Below are 18,312 nucleotides of genomic sequence, written 5' to 3'. Positions count from 1 at the left end.
TCTTCTTTTGGCTGAGTCTAATTTGTATCCTTTCCCTGTAATAAATGTGACTGTGGGTATAATTGCTTTCAGTGAGTTCTGTGAGTCTTTCTAGCAAATTATTGAACGTGAGGGTGGTTTGGGGAAGCCCCTGACCTTTGCAGTTGTCAGGAGTGGTGGGCAGAGTTGCTGCCTGGGGAGCTGTGTCTTAGCCTCACAGTTTGGCAGCCCCAGGTAGCACCACGAGGAGTAACTGTACCTGGCCATCAGTACCTACAGTCCACCTTCCTCATCTCCCTCCCTCTGTTTTACTTTTTTCTCTTTTTCCTTGTCATCCCTTTTGTGTTTCATATCTCTTTCTATGCCCCTCCTTTTTATCTATCCTTTGCTTATCCTATCAATAACACCCATGAGCCTTAGACCACCTAAACAGTGACATTTAAGCATGAAAAGATCTTTGATCTGGAGACTTTACTGTGAAATGTCTGCACGTGGCCATTGGGGTACCAGAAGAAAGCAAAATATCTTTAGATAATTTATGGTAAAAGTTTCATTCTGCAAGGAATCATAAAAAATGAAAATCTCGGGGCCGGCCCGGTGGCGCAAGCGGTTAAGTGCTCGTGCTCCGCCGCGGCAACCCAGGCTTCGCTGGTTCAGATCCTGGGCATGCACTGAGGCACCACTTGGCACGCCTTGCTGTGGCGGTGTCCCATATAAAGTGGAGGAAGATGGGAATGGATGTTAGCCCAGGGCCAATCTTCCTCAGCAAAAAAAGAGGAGGATTGGCAGATGTTAGCTCAGGGCTGATCTTCCTCACAAAAAAAAAAAAATCTCATTTGTAAAAATTGAATACATTTAAAGGAAAAGTCTGCATTTGTTAAACTGTAGTTCAGTGGAAGCCTCTGTGGATGTTTCATCTCATTTAAATATGTGTTTCCCTTATAAAACTCACTTTCAGTTTGGATCCTTGCTGTGAGATAAAAACTTTTTAATTGTTATTTGATGGGAAGGAAAGAAAAAACCCCACAACACTTGCACTTATTTATCTACAGGTTATAGACAATTTGTGAAATGAGCGATTCTGAAGATGACGCTATCCCCCAGCTGTCTTCCCACAGCTTAGCAGCTCTCCAGGAGTTTTATGCTGAGCAGAAGCAGGAAATTGACCCAGGCGGTGATGATAAATATAACGTTGGAATAATAAAAGAGAACTGGGTAAGTAAATGCATTCCACATCTATCAGGAGGTATTAGTGTGGAGCCTGTTCTGCACCCAGCACAGTGTTTGTCTGTATCCCACCTAATGCCCAAATCTATCTGCTGAGCATTCGGGAGCTGAACCTATTTGGGGAACTAAGACAGAAGGCAGTCCATGAATATTTTAAGACAGCATAAATGCAGATTTTCCTGGTTCCGGCTCTCGGGCTGGTTGGTGATCGGCGGAGGGGACTTTTCAGATAGGGGAACGGCATGTCATTATGTCCAACACAAACTTGTGCTTCCTTCTTATATGCTGACACATTCGATTGTTTTTTATGGAGCTCAGCAGTCTTTGGGGAAAGGGAAAAATCTGTATCATTGCAGGCAATAGGGTAACTGAACTTAAACATGTAATGAAAAATTGATGAAAGGGAGCTTTTAAAGAAGATATTAATAGTGTCTGGTGCATAGTATGTACTTTAATTGTAGTTTTTGGTCCAAATAAAAGTAGGAATTAAAAGAGAAAAAAAATGAGTTGAGAGAAACTCCTAACCTAAGGTGGAATCTACAAATTAAAAATTTTTTTTTTTTTGGTGAGGAGGATTGTCCCTGAGATAACATCTGTGTGAGTCTTTCTCTATTTTGTATGTGGGATGCCACCACAGCATGGCTTGTCGAGCAGCGTGCCCGAGATCTGAACTTGCGAACCCCGGGCCGCAAACCCTGAGCTGCTGAAGCGGAGCGTACAGACTTAACCACTAAGCCGCTGGGCTGGCCCCTAGAAACTTAAATTTTTTGAAGGCCGTAGTTGAGAAATAGAGGAGGCTTGAATTTTCTGTCTATGAGTGCCCTCGATAATAGATTTGTCTCTCTATCCCTTTGCAACTGGAAGGAAGCTTTTGTATGCTTATATATATATATATTTTTTTTTTAGTCTTTTACATTTTATATCGAGTCTGGATCTCCTAAGTTATATAAAATTTTCCTGTTTAACATCTATTTGAAACTGACTGTGATAAAAATGTTTCTTTCCATTTACTCTAAAATGTTCCACCCACACAGAGCTTCTTTCTCACCCTCTCCCTTCTCTGCGTGGTCTTGTGCTCTAGCTTGATGCTTCAGGACATAGTAAAGATCAGAAGCTTGAAGTGCTGCATTATTCCTGAGTAGTTTACATTATTTTCTTGTCCTTCTGCCTAATTTTTTAAATACTGTGTACTTTTTCCTGATTCTAAAAGTAGTCTGTGTGTGTTATAGAAAATATATAAAAACATAAAGAAATGAAAGTTAGTCCTAATCCTACTACTTGGAATTAACTATTTTTATAATTTTGACACTTCGTTTTGTTTTGTTTTGTTTTGTTTTGTTTTTAAAATGAGGTATAATTGACACACATTATATTAGTTTCAGGTGTACAACATAATGATTCGATATTTGTATATGTTGCAAAATGATCACCACAATAAGTCTAGTTAACATCTATCACCATACATAGTTACAGAATTTTTTTTCTTGTGATGACAACTTTTAAGATCTACTCTCTTAGCAACTTTCACATATGCAATACAATATTATTAACTGTAGTCACCATGCTGTACATTACATGCCCAGGACTTGCTTATTTTATAACTGGAAGTTTGTACTTTTGACACTCTTAACCCATTTCACCCACCCCCCAACCCCTGCCTGTGGCAACCACCAATCTGTTCTCTGTGTCTATGAGCTTGTTTTTTTCTTCTTTTTAGATTCCATGTATAAGTGAGATGATATGGTATTTCTCTTTCTCTGTCTGACTTATTTCACTTAGCATTATCATGTTGTTGCAAATGGCAGGATTTCCTAATTTTTAATGGCTGAATAGTATTCCATTGTGTATATACACCACATTTTCTTTATCCATTCATCCATTGATGGGCACTTTGGTTGTTTCCATATCTTGGCTATTGTAAATAATGCTGCAGTGAACATGGGGGTGCATATATCTTTTCGAATTAGTGTGAATTAGTGTTTTCATTTTCTTCGGATAAATACTCAAAAGTGGAGTTGCTGGATCACATTGTAGTTCTATTTTTAACTTTTTGAGGAAACATTACTGTTTTCCGTAGTGGCTATACCAATTTACCTTCCCACCAACAGTGCACAAGGGTTTCCTTTTCTCCACATCCACACCAACACTTGTTATTTCTTATCTTTTTGGTAATAGTCATTCTAACAGGTGTGAGGTGACATCTCATTGTGGTTCTGATTTGCATTTCCCTGATGATTAGTGATGTGGAGCATCTTTTCATGTACTTGTTGGCCGTCTGTATGTCTTCTTTGGAAAAATGTCTATTCAGGTCCTCTGCCCATTTTTTAATCGTATTGTTTGCTTTTTTGCTGAGTTGTATGAATTCTTTATATATTTTGGATTTTAACCACTTATGAGTTATATGATTTGAAAATATTTTCTCCCCTTCAGTAGGTTGCATTTTTCATTTTATTGGTGGTTTCCTTTGCTGTGCAGAAGCTTTTTATTTTGATGTAGTCCCACTTATTTATTTTGGCTTTTGTTGCCTTTGCTTTTGGTGTCAAATTTAAAAAACCGTAGCCAAGACTGATGTCAAGAAGTTTACTGCCTATGTTTTCTAGGAGTTTTATGGTTTCAGGTCTTAGATTCAAGTCTTTAATCTATTTTGAGTTAATTTTTGTGTATGGTGTAAGATAGTGGTCTAGTTTCACTTTTTTGGATGTGGCTGTCCAGTTTTCCCAACACCATTTATTGAAGAGACTGTCTTTTCCCTGCTGTAGATTCTTGGCTTTTTTGTTGTAAATTAATTGACCGTATATGCATGGGTTTATTTCTGGGATCTCTGTTCTGTTTCATTGATCTATGTGTCTGTTTTTATGCCAATACCATACTGTTTTGATTACGATAGCTTTGTAATGTAGTTTGAAATTAGGGAGTGTGATGCCTGCAGCTTTGTTCTTCTTTGACAACATTGCTTTGGCTATTCCGGGTCTTTTGTGGTTCCATACAAATTTTAGGATTATTTGTTCTATTTCTGTGAAAAATGCCACTGGAGTTTTATATAGGGATTGCATTGAATCTGTAGATTGCTTTGGGTGGTATGAACATTTTAACAATGTTAATTCTTTCAATCCACCAGCATGGAATATCTTTCCATTTATTTGTGTCTTCTCCATTTCTTTCTGCAATGTCTTATAGTTTTCAGGTCTTTCATCTCCTTGGTTAAATTTATTCCCAGGTATTTTATTCTTTTTTTTTTTTTTTGTGAGGAAGATCAGCCCTGAGCTAACATCCTTGCTAATCCTCCTCTTTTTGCTGAGGAAGACTGGCTTTGAGCTAACATCTATTGCCAATCCTCCTCCTTTTTTTTCCCCCAAAGCCCCAGTAGATAGTTGTATGTTATAGTTGCACATGCTTCTAGTTGCTTTACGTGGGATGCGACCTCAGCATGGCCGGAGAAGCAGTGTGTCAGTGCACGCCCGGGATCCGAACCCGGGCTGCCAGAAGCGGAGCACGCGCACTTAACCGCTAAGCCACGGGGCCGGCCCTAGGTATTTTATTCTTTTTGATGCAATTATAAAGGGAATTGTTTTCTTATTTTCTCTTTTCTGATAGTCTGTTATTAATGTATAGAAATGGAACAGATTTCTCTATATTGATTTTGTGTCCTGCAACTTTACTGAATTTGCTCATTAGTTCTAACAGTTTTGTTTTTTTTTTTTTAAGGAAGATTTTCCCTGAGCTAACATCTATTGCCAATCTCCCTCTTTTTCTTTTTTTCTCCCCAAAACCCCAGTACATAGTTGTATATCCTAGTTGTAGGTTCCTCTGGTTCTTCTATGTGGGACATCGCCTCAGCATGGTCTGATGAGTGGTGACCAGGTCCACACCTAGGATCCAAACCGGCAACCCCTGGGCCGCCGAAGCAGAACACATGAACCCAACCGCTATGCCACTGGGCCGGCCCCCAAGTTCTAACAGTTTTTTGGTGGAGTCTTTAGGGATTTCTGTATATAATATCATGCCATCTGCAAATAGTGACAGTTTCACTTCTTCCTTTCCAATTTGGATGCCTTTTATTTCTTTTTCTTGCATAATTGCTCTTGCTAGGACTTCCAATACTATGTTGACTAATGTTTTGTTTTGTTTACAAAATTGAGGAAATCTCCTAGGAATTAAAAAAAATTGACAATGATATGAAGCATAGGGAAGAAAACATTATAAAACTAGAGGATAAATCCAGGAGGCTCAATATTCAACTAATTGGAGTTCCCAAAAAATAGAACAGAAAACAAAGAGGGGAGGAAATCTTCAAAGATTAATATTAGAAAATTTCTGAAAACCAACGACCCTCACTAAGATATGATTATGATAATTGTGAAAACACAGGTGACGAAGAAGATCCTAGAACTTTCCAAAGGAAAAGCAGGTCACCTACAAAGTCTCAGGAGTACGAGTCATATTGCACTTCTCAGTAGCTTTATTGGAAACTAGAAAAAAGTGGAGCAATACCTTCAATATTTGGAGTGAAAATTTTGTTCATCCTAGATTCTATACTCAGCTGAGCTACAAATAAAATATGAGGATAAAATAAAGACATTTTAGACATGGCAAGTCTCATGACGTTTGCCTCCCATGCACCACTTTTCACAAGCTGCAAGAGGACATTGGAAGAATTAGGGGTAGGTTCAAAGAAGCCAAGCAAATGAAACAATCATACATTTATTAACTCTAGGAAAAACAAAAGGTACCATACTGGAAGGAAATGCAATCATAGTATATTACTTGGCTCAGCAGTGAACACTGATAATTGATTTTAACTAACCAAAACTTAGGTTACAACTATATCAGGAGGGTGAGGGATAGGGGAAAGGTGTGTATGAGACAGTGAAACCCTCATCTACCGTAATAAATACGTAATATAAAGTAGGTTAATGAAGAGATAGCATTTAAAACATAATACTTACAAATATGGGGATAGGGGCTGGCCCTGTGGCTTAGCGGTTAGGTGCACGCGCTCCCCTACTGGCGGCCCAGGTTCAGATCCGGGCGCACACCGACGCACCACTTCTCCGGCCATGCTGAGGCCGCGTCCCACATGCAGCAACTAGAAGAATGTGCAACTGTGACATACAACTATCTACTGGGGCTTTAGGGAAAGCAAGGAGGAGGATTGGCAGTGGATGTTAGCTCAGAGCCGGTCTTCCTCAGCAAAAAGAGGAGGATTAGCGTGGATGTTAGCTCAGGGCTGATCTTCCTCACAAAAAAAAAAAAGAAAAGAAATATAGGGATCAATGATTAAAGGAAGAGCCAAGAGTTGAAAATTCCTTCTGAGGAGTGGGACTCAGGGTGGGGAGATGTGGGCAGGGGACTGTTGTTTTTCTTTATAAGCCTAGGAGTGCTTTTGACTTTTAAAGCCATGTTCATGTAACATATTGATTAAAGAGTAATATTTTTATTTTTTAGAATGATATCAGGAGAGCCAAAACACATCATTGTGCCCTGACAATGTTGGAGTGAGGGAGAAGGGCAGCTTAGTAGCCAGCCATCAGAAAACTCTACTGCCTTCCAAATCAAGTGAAGCAGAAGCCCCTACATACTGTGTGCCCCAGGGGCTTTCCTCCAGCTTTCCTAGGCAAAGAAAGAGAGTCAGAGCCTGGCATTTTTCCTGTAGCTAAGAATGGTTAGACATAGACATCTAGAGGCAGATATGGATGATAAATAGATGGCAAGCAAGAGGATATATTGGAGTATATGAGGAAGCCATTTGATGTAAAACTAAATCATCCTGACCTTGTTTTTCCAAAAGGGTCCTGTGGCCTCTGAACATTCATTGTATATCTGCTTTAAGCAATTAACATGTCCCAAAGAGAAGAATAAACGCCCTAAGGATAAGGATGCAACTTCCCCAACATTGACATTTCCTTAAGGATAAGCATTTCTCCCTAGGCTAGGATTTGATTGCTGTGCTCATCCTGTGACCACCCAGCTCAAGACAACAGACCTGCCACCAGCCACACCCATGGAGACAGCAAATCTGCTACCTGCTCTCTCCGTCACTTGCTATGCTAACAGGGCAATCTCGTGACTGCTGTAAAAGGGACACTGCAATCATATGTGATACATGCTCTTTGACGGTATATAACTGCTCTGTACACCCCACTTCTTTGGTGCCCTTCTTTCCTTGGGGAAGAAAGGCCCTGGGCTATATGGTCCTCAAATTTGGCTCATAAATAAACTCACCCCAATTTTGATTTATAGATTGATTATGGATTATTTCTGTCAACATAGACATCGACGTGAATTCATATGTACAGTCATGCATTGCTTAACGACGTGGATATGTTTTGAGAAATGCGTCATTAGGCAATTTTGTCGCTGGGCAATTTTGTCATTGGGCGATTTTGTCGTTGTGTGAACATCATAGAGTATACTTACACAAAGCTAGGTCGTATAGCCTACCACACACCTAGGATACATGGCACTAATCTTACGGGACCACCGTCTTATATGTAGTCAGTCCATCATTGACCAGAACATCATTATGTGGCACAAGACTGTACATATATCCAAATGAATATGTACATTCTATCTTTGGAAACATTTTTTCCCTTGGTATTTTGTAGGTAAACAATCACATAACATGCAAATACTAGCAGTTTTACTTCTTTTTTGACTGTTATTCATTCATTTGTTTTCTTGCATTAAATTAGTGGCTAGGTCTTACAGTAATGTTACTGCACCAGGTCCGTTTTTGCCCGCTACCTAGAAAGCCAATCACCAACACGACGAGATTGCAGAGAGAGAGGGTTTAATCACCAGGCAGCCAAGTGTGGAAACAGGAGAACCAAGTCTCAAATCCGCCTCCTCAAAAATAGGGACTCGGGTATTTAAGGGGAAGGGGGCAAGGTGGTCTGAAATGATTGGAGGTGAGGAGAGATGAGGTAAGTGATGATCTGCGCAAGCGTAGTCAGGCTTCATGCCTCTTGGTAGGATGCATGTTCACAGAATGGCAGCATTAGAATGCCCTGAGAGTGGAGTTCCAACTTCTTGCCGTCAAAAGGGCCCAGTTGATGGGTTGGTGGTCTCAATCAGGCCTGAAGTGGATAAGGGGTTCAATTCCTGAAAAAATAGCTCAAACACCCATTACCATGGTGACCCCGGCTCCAGGGGGATGTTACCTATAGGAACCTAGTGGGAGTCAGATAGCACATTCCCTAAACAGCACAGTTAACAATGGGTAAGTTTATCATGCAAATTTAAGTCATCACCTTCCGCCTTCTGTTCTAAGTTTCTAGGTAAGGCCATCCCCTCCTTCTTCCTGGTACAGGGAAGAAGATACCTTTACAAATGGAGATTTTCTTTACAAATGTAAATGTCTTTTATAAAGGGCAACCAGAACTAAGAATGGGCTTGGCACGGACCCATTCAGATACCCGATGTCTATGGTAATGGCCTGTTCTGGGGGCAGTCCTCCCATCCCAAATTCCTTTGGTTAGTTAGTGGGGGTGGGGGCCAATTCTGATCCCCCATAGTTACTACCTGCTTAATCATCAATGGCTGTTTGCCGGTTTCAGTAAAATGTTGAATAAGAGTATTGAAAGCATTGTTGCCTTGTTTTTTATCTCCTGGGGAAATTAAAATCATCCCTAATTTACAAATGTGAGTAGATAATTAAGGATCACTGGAAATTTAAAAGAAAATCAATCAGTACGATAGAAGGAGCAAGATGAAAAACAGACAACTTACCCCTGAGGGAAAAACAAGTGATTCAGGAAGCATTTATAGGGTGAAGACGAGAGGCCCTGGACGGGGAGCACAGACTGGGTTTGCTGGTTGTGTCCCTGCAGCGTGGTTTCACACGCTCTTCCCTCCTCCGTGTCTGTAATTCTGTTAATTAATAGTTGAATGTAGAGGCTTAATCAGATTCAGCTTCAGTTTTTGTTTGGCAAGACTCTTACAAAGGTAGAGTGTGTTCTTCCATCAGGAGCAACATTCACTGGCTGGCTCCTTTTGTGATGTTAGCAGCCATTGATACTCAGTGCCTGGATTCCATCAGTTATTTAGGGCCTTCTATTAATTTAAAGTAATTTCAAAGAAAAATTAGTTTTAAAAAGAAAAAGAAAAAGATTTAAACATACGCACAGTGGTACAGTAGGTATAAATTAAAAGAACAAAATTTACGCCGATTCTAAAATGGTCTCCATTCAACCCTGTTACAGCAGCTCAGCCAGTTTTGGTATAGTCGGGAGACGGCTCTGCAGCTTGCAGAGGAAGCAATTACAGCTGCGGGACACGGTGGCAGGTGAGGCTCACATTGTCTTTGTCTTTTGTCTTTTAATCTAAAGTAATTTTTTAAATGTCCGTCTGAACTATAATCTGCAAAAATTGTAGTTCGTGGTTTGCAGAACAGGAGGAATTAAGAATGGCTCTCATACTGAGTACAGGGACACACTCAGAAATCTATTCGTTGTAAGATGTCTTAACTCTGTTCTTTATTTTAACATTTTCTAACCTGGGTATAACCCCTAGAGTTGGTTTTAAAAGAAAAAATCTCAATGTTTGACATTTTGAAGTTTTAAGAATATAGGTTTTCTTTTTTGTTAATTTGGTTTTTATTTTTATCAAAATTTTGCATGCATATAATTTAAAGTCAGTGGTCTTAAAAGATGTGTTCAAAAAAATATCCATTGCTAATTTCCCCGTTGTTCAGCCTCCCTTTTCAACTCCCTTTCAGCTGATTCTCTTGGTATTTACAACCATACGCTTGTGTTGGCTCTTCTCGATTGGTCACTTGTACGTCATCTCTTGACTTTCCATCGTAGAGAATGAGGGCTCTGCTCCCCTTCATACTCCATCTCTACCACATGCGTGCGTGCTTTCTGTCCACACTCTCAGTAGAGTTACATCCTCATTTTGGTTTATGTTGTTATGACAACAAATGTTCTTTACAGCTGAGTCTTTTACTTTTCCTGTTCTGTACAATTTTTCATTTTCTCTGAAGAAAATAATTCTATTTTTTATGTATTTCTATGTCCATATCACTAATTAACCCTCAAATTCTCCCCCAGTTCTGTAAATCTCCTATCAACAAATTAAAACATATTTCAACTCCTTGAAAAAAATCTCTCCCAGGGCTTTGCAGCCTGCTCTGGTCTGGACTGGTGGATGTCCAGCGTGGCTGCAGCTCTTTTATCTCCTTCACCATCTGCTGAGAAGTCCTTTCACCTCTCTTTTGTTCTAGATTCCTTGTTTCCGGTACCCCAGTTCTTAGTTTACAGCTTTATCTTGGTTGGTGGCATCCTTCAATAGTTTCCACAGAAAAGATACATGGGAGGGAAATTTTAAAAAACCTTTCATGTCTGAAAATACCTTTATTCTACCCTTACTCTTGGTTGTGATAGTTTTGTTGGGTATCAAATTCCAGGTTTTGTGGGCATTGCTTCGCTGCCTCCCAGTTTCCATGGGTGCTATTGAAAAGTCCAATGCCGTTCTGATTTCCTGTAGGAAACCCGTTTTTTGCCCATCCCTGCCCACTGCAAGCTTAGGATTTTCTCTTAATCTCCAGTATTCAATGTGTCTTGGTGTGGAGCTTTCATCTGTTGTGCTGGGTGGAAAGTGTTTTTGTTCTCATCACTCGTGTCCTTCAGTTTGGGAAAATTGTCTTAAATTATTTCTTTGATTCCCTCCCCACTGTTTTTTCTGTTCCTCTTTCTGGAACTCCTATTATTTGAATGTTGGACCTGATCTTCTACTTTCTCTCTCTCTTTTTTCCATCTATTGTCTTTTTTACCTTTTTTACTTTCTGGGAAAATTTCTCAACTTCGTCTTCTAAACTTTCTACTGAGTTTACCATTTCTGTTATCACATACTTAATCATCTGTAGTTCTTTTTTGGGTCTCCAAATATTTCTTTATTATTGTATCTTGTTCATCCTTCTGAGGATATTAATTACAGGATTTTTTTAAAAAGTTTTCTTCCTCCTGCGTAGTCTGTTTACTCCAACATGCCTTTTCTGTTTGTATATTTTGGCCTCTAATATTGGATGTTTTCCTTGAATGTCTGTTGACCTTCTGCTGTCCATTCATATTTAAGGGTAGGGCACTTAAAAGCTGGATGCTTTGATCCATGAGCAGGCCTTATCTACTTTGGTCTCTACAGTTGGATAATCTGGATGAGGTTTTTTATAGGGAACCCCCAGTGTCAATATGTCTAGGTCTTTCCTTGTGGGCTGGTCAGAGCTCCAGGGAAGAGCCTTCTAATATCTGCCTGGAATTATACATCTCATTGATGTCATCCTGGGAGGCACAGTGCTAAAAAAAGGCTGGAGGTTTCGATATCCAGAGAGTTTAACTTAATCCTTGTTATTTCCACACGGCACCTCATCACTAACTGTGCCTGGCATTCCCCCTATGAGCTCCCCCAATCCAGAGAACATCCCCCTAGTTTTTTGTCCTAGTTGTGGAGGGGCAGATACCTGGAGGCTTGGGTTAGAGAAGAGAATCCTGGGAACAAATTCTTTGTTAAATAGACCTTTCAGTGGGTTCTCCTGGCTTTAGCCCCACTCTCTCCTCTCCTTCTTGAGTTACCTGGTTCTGCCGCTTGCTGCGCCTTTGGGGCTGCTGCAGTGCAAACCAGGTTGCTTCTCAGCTTCCCTGGCTGCCAATTTAGGGTTTGGCTTTCTTGGGTCTGCTGCGTCAAATGCCACCCATCCATTTGCTTTTCAGCTTCCTAAGTGTTGTTTCTTTTGTTTCGTCTCGCATTGTCTTTGCTCTCGGAGGCTTATGCTTAAACAACAAAACAAAACAAAATTTTACTCATGTTTTATTTAGTAGGCTTTCATGAGGGAGCAAATCTAAATGAATGTGTTCCATCTGTCATCTTTAACTAGAAGTCTTAAGTTTTTCTTCTTTCTATTCTTTTTCTTCTTAAGTTATATGCAGTTTATTAGGTTTTTCTTCATGATGATGTTTTTACATATATTTTCTTTTTTCCATTAATATGAGGGCTTTGGAAGCAACCTTTTATTTTTTCTGAAAGGCATCATGAGTATTTTTAGGAGCTCTGTAAACTTGTAAAGAGGAATAGTCACAGTAGCATTTACTGAGCACTCACTGACTGCCCTCTCCTCTGCGGAGGTCATCTCCTTTCATCCTCACACCTCTGTGAGGTGGTTACTATTATCCTCTTCATTCTAAAGATAGACTCTGAGGCCCAAGAGATTAAGTCACTTGCAGGAGGTCACCAGCTGGTGAGTGGAAAAGCTGGGCTGCAACCCAGGCCCTCTGATTCCACTGCTACGTAATAAACAACATTATTTCCACCGAGTTCATCACACTCTGCCTTCATTCCTTCTTGCATCTCAGACCACTTCCCTTCTGCCTGAAGTACGTCCTTTGGAATTTTACGGTGAAGGTCTGCTAGTGACAAACTCTCAGATTTTGTTTGTCTGAAAATATCTTTATTTTATCCTCTATCTTGGAAGATTTTTTCATTGTGCATCCAGTCCTTGGTTGCTGCCTGTTATCTTTCAGCACAGTGAAGGTCTCATCCCATGTCCTCTGCCTCCCCCTCCTGCTCCCCAGAGCTCTGGCAGTAGCCTGGCTGGGCTCTGGTGGTAAGAAGAGCTGCAGCAGGGAGAGTCGTGCCCCTTCCACCCCGGGGTGGGACGTGCATGTTTCCCGCAGAAGCGTTACATGCCGTCACCAGACTTTATTACACACTTCCGATGTATTGGGCTGAGAAGCCTTTTTAGCCTGGTATGGGTACCTAAGCAGTGCATGTAACATGTCTCTGTTAAGAAATGCATCTCACAGTTTTAAAGCTGAGTTTAATTTTTAAAAGAAGTACTTTTTTGAATGATAATATACATACATGATAAAAATCTAAAAGTTACAAAGGGGATTGAGAAAAAAATTCAGTCTCTTTTTCCATTGTCTGCAAGTCTCCCCAGTTCCACGCCCATGAGGCACCGTGGTCCCTGGCTCTTGTGCATCTCCCAGAGATCGCAAGTGTGTCTATGAGCTTATATTCTTGTACTCACGAAAACATAGTTTACGCTCCTTTTCCTTGAATATCTTGGAGAGTAATGACTACAGAGTATTCCATTGTAATAAATGTACCACCCTCAACTCAATATTTCAATATTTAAGTTACTTCTAGCTTTTTTAGCAGTTGGTTTTAAAAGTTACCTGTTGGAACACTACCCATTCATAGACTGGGGACTGCTTGTAATGAAACATTCTTTAATTTCCCTATTCAAAAAAGAAGCAGAAATTCAAAGTAGCTTGTCTGCCTGAGACCTAATTTTAATGTATCTTTTTGGAAAACTGGAGTTATTTAGGCAGTTATTTGAGATTTTTCTTTAAAGATTATGACTATTACGAAATAATTTCAAAATATTTAGTTTGAGACTAAAAGTATTTGAAATAAATGTTAAAGGACTACCATGAAAATAAGGGATAAATTTAGGCCTCAGGCTATCTAACTTTTATCCTAATGTGTTCCTTTTTTACGTTTTTTACTATATTTTTTTACATTTTTTTGCTTTACATTTTTTACTATAAAAAGCACATTTATCCTTTCATACCTTAAAATTATGAGTTACAGATTTTTAAATACCAAATTCCTTACAAGTGAGGCAGTATAAAGTTTTCTCTTGAAATTTACTGCTGTTACATTAGTTTGCACTATTATTTCCTTTAAGAAAATTTGAACACAAGGACCTATATTTTTTTAGTGAAGCTGTTGCTTTTTAACACCATAAACTGTTCATTAAAGATCTTTCATGAATGTGTTAATTTGTTTTCTAGAATAGCGTGTGTGAGCGCCCCCAGTGTTTACCAGAAACTGAGAGAGCTGCATAGAGAAGACTTTTCTGTATACATCTTTGAATATGACAAAAGATTTGCCATATATGGCGAAGAGTTTATCTTCTATGATTACAATAATCCATTGGATTTACCTGAAAAAGTTGCTGCACATAGTTTTGACATCGTGATAGCAGATCCCCCCTATCTTTCTGAGGAATGTCTCAGGAAAACGTCAGAAACCATCAAATATCTGACTCAGGGCAAGATTCTGCTGTGCACGGGTAGGTGCCAGATTGCATGGCTCACAAAAGCTGGTGACAGTGGATATTCAAGCCTTAGGTTTCAAGAGTTAGAAGAGACCTTAGAACTCAAAGCCTGAATCCACCACTCACTGTGTGACCTTAAACAAGTTATTTAAGGGGCCGGCCTGGTGGCGTAGCGGTTAAGTGTGTGCACTCCGCTGCTGGCGGCCCGGGTTCAGATCCTGGGCGCACACCAATTCACCGCTCATTAGGCCATGCTGTGGCGGCGTCCCATATAAAGTGGAGGAAGATGGGCACAGATGTTAGCCCAGGGCCAGTCTTCCTCAGCAGAAAGAGGAGGATGGGCACGGATATTAGCTCAGGGCTGATCTTCCTCACACACACACAAAAAAACCAAGTTATTTAACCTCTCTGTGCCCGGTTTCCAGTTTACTGGGACTGATAACACTGCTTGCATTTCAAGGTTATTGAGAATTAAGTGACACGATACACACAGAGTGGGGTCTGCACATAGCGAGTGCGCGATGAATGTTCTTTTTACTTATCATCATCATCATCATCATCAGTAGTAGTAGTGTTTGATCCGACCTCTACACTTGATAAAAGAGAAATTTGGAATCTATAGAGTTTAAGTGGATTGCTTAAGGTTCCTGAGCTAGACATTAGATTAGGTTTATTAAAGCAGAAGAGTTTTCTTGCTGGTGAGATTGATGTATTTTCTGAAGGTGGATATACTGACATATGACCAGGAAGTAAAACGTTGACCGCTGGTCTCTCTCCTGGGAAGCCTGGAGCCCAGACCAGCAGTGCTGTTGTCCTCCTGCAGCCCAGCCCCGCAGGCCCCGCTCCTCCCCAAGCGCCTGGGGCTGAGGGGCCAGTGCTGCCAGGAGCTATCTTCTGTGGGGTGTAGAATTGCTTACTTAGTTGGGAATGAGACTTTTGTTCACACAATAATCTTGATTTAATGCTTATTAATTCAACAGTTGTTTACTAGCCCTTTGTGCCAGCTGACAGCCAGGTGTTCTGACCTCATGGAGCATACATTTTAGTTTTAGGGGATAGATTATATGTAACAAAACAGAAGAAATGAATTACTACTTCTGATAAGTGTAGTGAAAGAATCAGAGAAAGGCGGGGTTGGCACAGAAGATCATGAAGGGGTACTTCAGATAGGCTGGGGGGTCTCCTGGAGCAGCAGCATTTCAGTGGAGCCCTCCAGGGGAGGCCCCAGGGGGAGCAGCAGGGCCGAGGCAGGGAGTGATGTGGCTGGAGCCCAGTGACGAGCCAGAGGACCCCCTGCAGGCGCTGGTCGGAGTTGAGATTTTCTTTTCAAGTGTTCAGCCCCAAAGTGACAGGATCCAGTTTGTCTACAGAAGTTTGCTTTAACTTTGTACACAAAGGGATTTATGGGGCGAGTAGACGCGGGCCCCCACGGGTGTGGCCGCAGCCTCTCGCTGAGACAGGGGTCTGGACAAGGTTGTGACAGTAGGCAGGAGGGCGGGGAGTGGAGTGAAGATATACTGTGGAGATAAAGTTGGAAGAACTTACTATGCTCGGAACGTGGAGGGTGAAGAAGGGGAAGAATCAAGGATGAGCCTGGGTATGGGGCCTGGTGGGTATGTGTGGGCTGGTGAAGCGCTTCCTGCGGGGCCCGTCGGGGAGAGGCGCCTGGAGGCATCCACAGTCCACAGCATCGGTGGTGCAAGACAGGCAGTGGGGTGAGGACTGGGCGGGAGGGAGAAACTGGGGCTGGTCAGCCCAAAGCTGATGTGAGTGTGTTCATACGAATTTGCAAGTTTAGATATCACTGAAAAAGGGGTTCTTGACTTAAAGTTGGAAAACACTAGTTTTTAGTAACTTTTTGCTTTCCTTGTGTTACTTTGTGGAATATAATTTATTTCTAAATTTCTAAATGACTCAGCTTTGCAGAGGTAGGAAAATTATTAAATAAAAAAGAAAAGGAAAAAATAGGTAATTTGCAAAAATGTTGGAGAAAGTAAAACGGACTATGAAGAATTGACCCCCTCGTTTGTTGAGTAGTGTTGTTACCACCCCAGGTCCGTTTTTGCCCGCCGCCCAGAAAGCCAGTCACCGAGACGACATGATTGCAATGAGAGAGGGTTTAATCACAAGACAGCCAAGTGAGGAGACGGGAAAATGAATCTCAAATCCGCTTCCCTGAAAATAGGGACTCAGGGATATTAATGGGGCAGGGGGCAAGGTGGTCTGAAATGATTGGGGGTGAGGAGAGATGAGGTGATTGATGATCTGAGCAAGCGTAGTCAGACTTCATGCCTCTTCGTAGGACGCATGTTCACAGAATGGCGGCATCAGCATGTCCTGAGGGTGGGGTTCCAACCTCTTGACGTGAAAAGATCGCTTATTGGACACATGTCTGCGTGGGCTCAGTTGATGGGTTGGTGGTCTCAATCAGGCCTGAAGTGGACAAGGGGTTCACCTCCTGAAAAACAGCTCAAACACCCATTACCATGGTGACCCCAGCTCCAGGGGGATGTTACCTATAGGAACCTAGTGGGAGTCAGATAGCGTATTGCCTGAACAGCACAGTTAACAGTGGGTAAGTTTATCATGCAGATTTAAGTCCTCGCCTTCCGCGTTCTGTTCTGATAAGTTTCTAGGTAGGGCCATCCCCTCCTTCTTCCTGGTACAGGGAAAAAGATACCTTTACAAATGGAGATTTCCTTTACAAACATAAATGTCTCTTACAAAGGGTAACCAGAACTAAGAATGGACTTAGCACGGACCCTCCCAGATACTGGGAGATGTCTATGGTGATGGCCTGTTCTGGGGGTGCAGGCCTCCCACCCCAGCCTCTTTTGGTCAGTTAATGGGGGTTGAAGCCAAAGTGTCTTTCAAGCAGAGACATATTTTGAGGTGGCCAATTCCAATCCCCCATTGTTACTAGCTGCTTAATCATCAATGGCTAACTGTTTGCCGGTTTCAGTGTTATCAAGCAATTGCTCCCCATGTTCTAGTCTAGATTCCTCTGTGGCTTGTGATGGTACCGGGTGCACGGGTGGTATTTCAGTCTTCCAGTTCATCTGGTTTGTTCTCTTCAGGGGCCGTCATGGAAGAAGAGGCAGCGAAACTTCTTGGAGTGAAGATGTGCAAGTTTATTCCAGAACACACCCGAACCCTGGCAAATGAGTTCCGCTGTTATGTGAATTATGATTCTGGGCTGGACTGTGAAATCTAAATGCAGATAGTAATATAACACAGTTAGGGACCTTGGTGACATTTCCTTCTTTTTGTTTTCTTAGTGGGTTGAAAAGGTGTAACCTCCTCCCCTTCCCCCCAAACTAGGGCTATCCCTGCCCTAATTTCCACAATAAAGACACAACGTCTTACTGTGATTTCCTTATTGAGAGCCTCTCTAGAGCTCAGCATGCTTTTGCCAACTTGAATCCACGGAATTATAGTTGGAAAAAAATCTTAGAGTCCATCTAATCTACTCTCCTCACCTAACATAGGTAAAAATTGAAGTACAAACACTTAGTGGCTTGGCCAAGACCTAAGATAGACAGAACCCTGGCCTCTGCCTCTGGCCATACGGCCCCTTAAAATGGCGTCCTTCTGATTCTGCCCAGTGAACTACTGGTTCTTCCCAGAGGCTCTCTTGGAGCGTCGCAGGACTTGCAAGGGGCCCTCCTCTGCTCCTGCCCCTCAAGGAGACATGATTTGCCTCCATGAAAAAGTTGATAATCCTAGCAACTAGTGTCTGAGAGCCTCGTGGACTTTTCCTCCTCCTCCATTCTTGGAAGGATGACAGGAAGGCAGCCCAGGTGCCCTCTGTGCACGGCCCAGCCCCAGCATCCCCAGCATCAGCCACATCAAATGCTCCGAGCCACCTGAGAAAATGGGAGTGCACCTGCAAACCAAGACCCCATAGCAAAAAGGAGGTGAGGGGTGTGCTAGACTTTATTATTCTTCAAAAATATTCATCATACATCCACACCACAGAACACTACTCTGCAATCAAAAGGAACAAAATGTTGATACCCACAACTTGCATGGATTTCAAGAGCATTTGC

General features: G+C 41.5%; 1 protein-coding gene across 2 annotated transcripts in view; it reads left to right on the top strand.

Moving 5' to 3' along the window:
- Positions 1-17,634, top strand: part of EEF1AKMT1 (EEF1A lysine methyltransferase 1) — a 54,048-nt gene extending 36,414 nt beyond the window's left edge. For both annotated transcript variants that reach the window (XM_058547828.1, XM_058547829.1), the window contains exons 2-5: positions 1,032-1,194; positions 9,408-9,490; positions 13,998-14,278; positions 17,341-17,634. In XM_058547828.1, the coding sequence (XP_058403811.1) occupies positions 1,051-1,194; positions 9,408-9,490; positions 13,998-14,278; positions 17,341-17,477 (645 nt within the window). In that variant the 5' untranslated portion in view covers positions 1,032-1,050 and the 3' untranslated portion in view covers positions 17,478-17,634. The remainder of the gene's footprint in view (positions 1-1,031; positions 1,195-9,407; positions 9,491-13,997; positions 14,279-17,340) is intronic.
- Positions 17,635-18,312: the final 678 nt, after the last annotated feature.

The sequence above is a fragment of the Diceros bicornis genome, chromosome 9 (assembly GCF_020826845.1).
Source record: "Diceros bicornis minor isolate mBicDic1 chromosome 9, mDicBic1.mat.cur, whole genome shotgun sequence".
Taxonomy (NCBI): Eukaryota; Metazoa; Chordata; class Mammalia; order Perissodactyla; family Rhinocerotidae; genus Diceros; species Diceros bicornis.
This window is presented reverse-complemented; position numbering and strand designations above follow the sequence as displayed.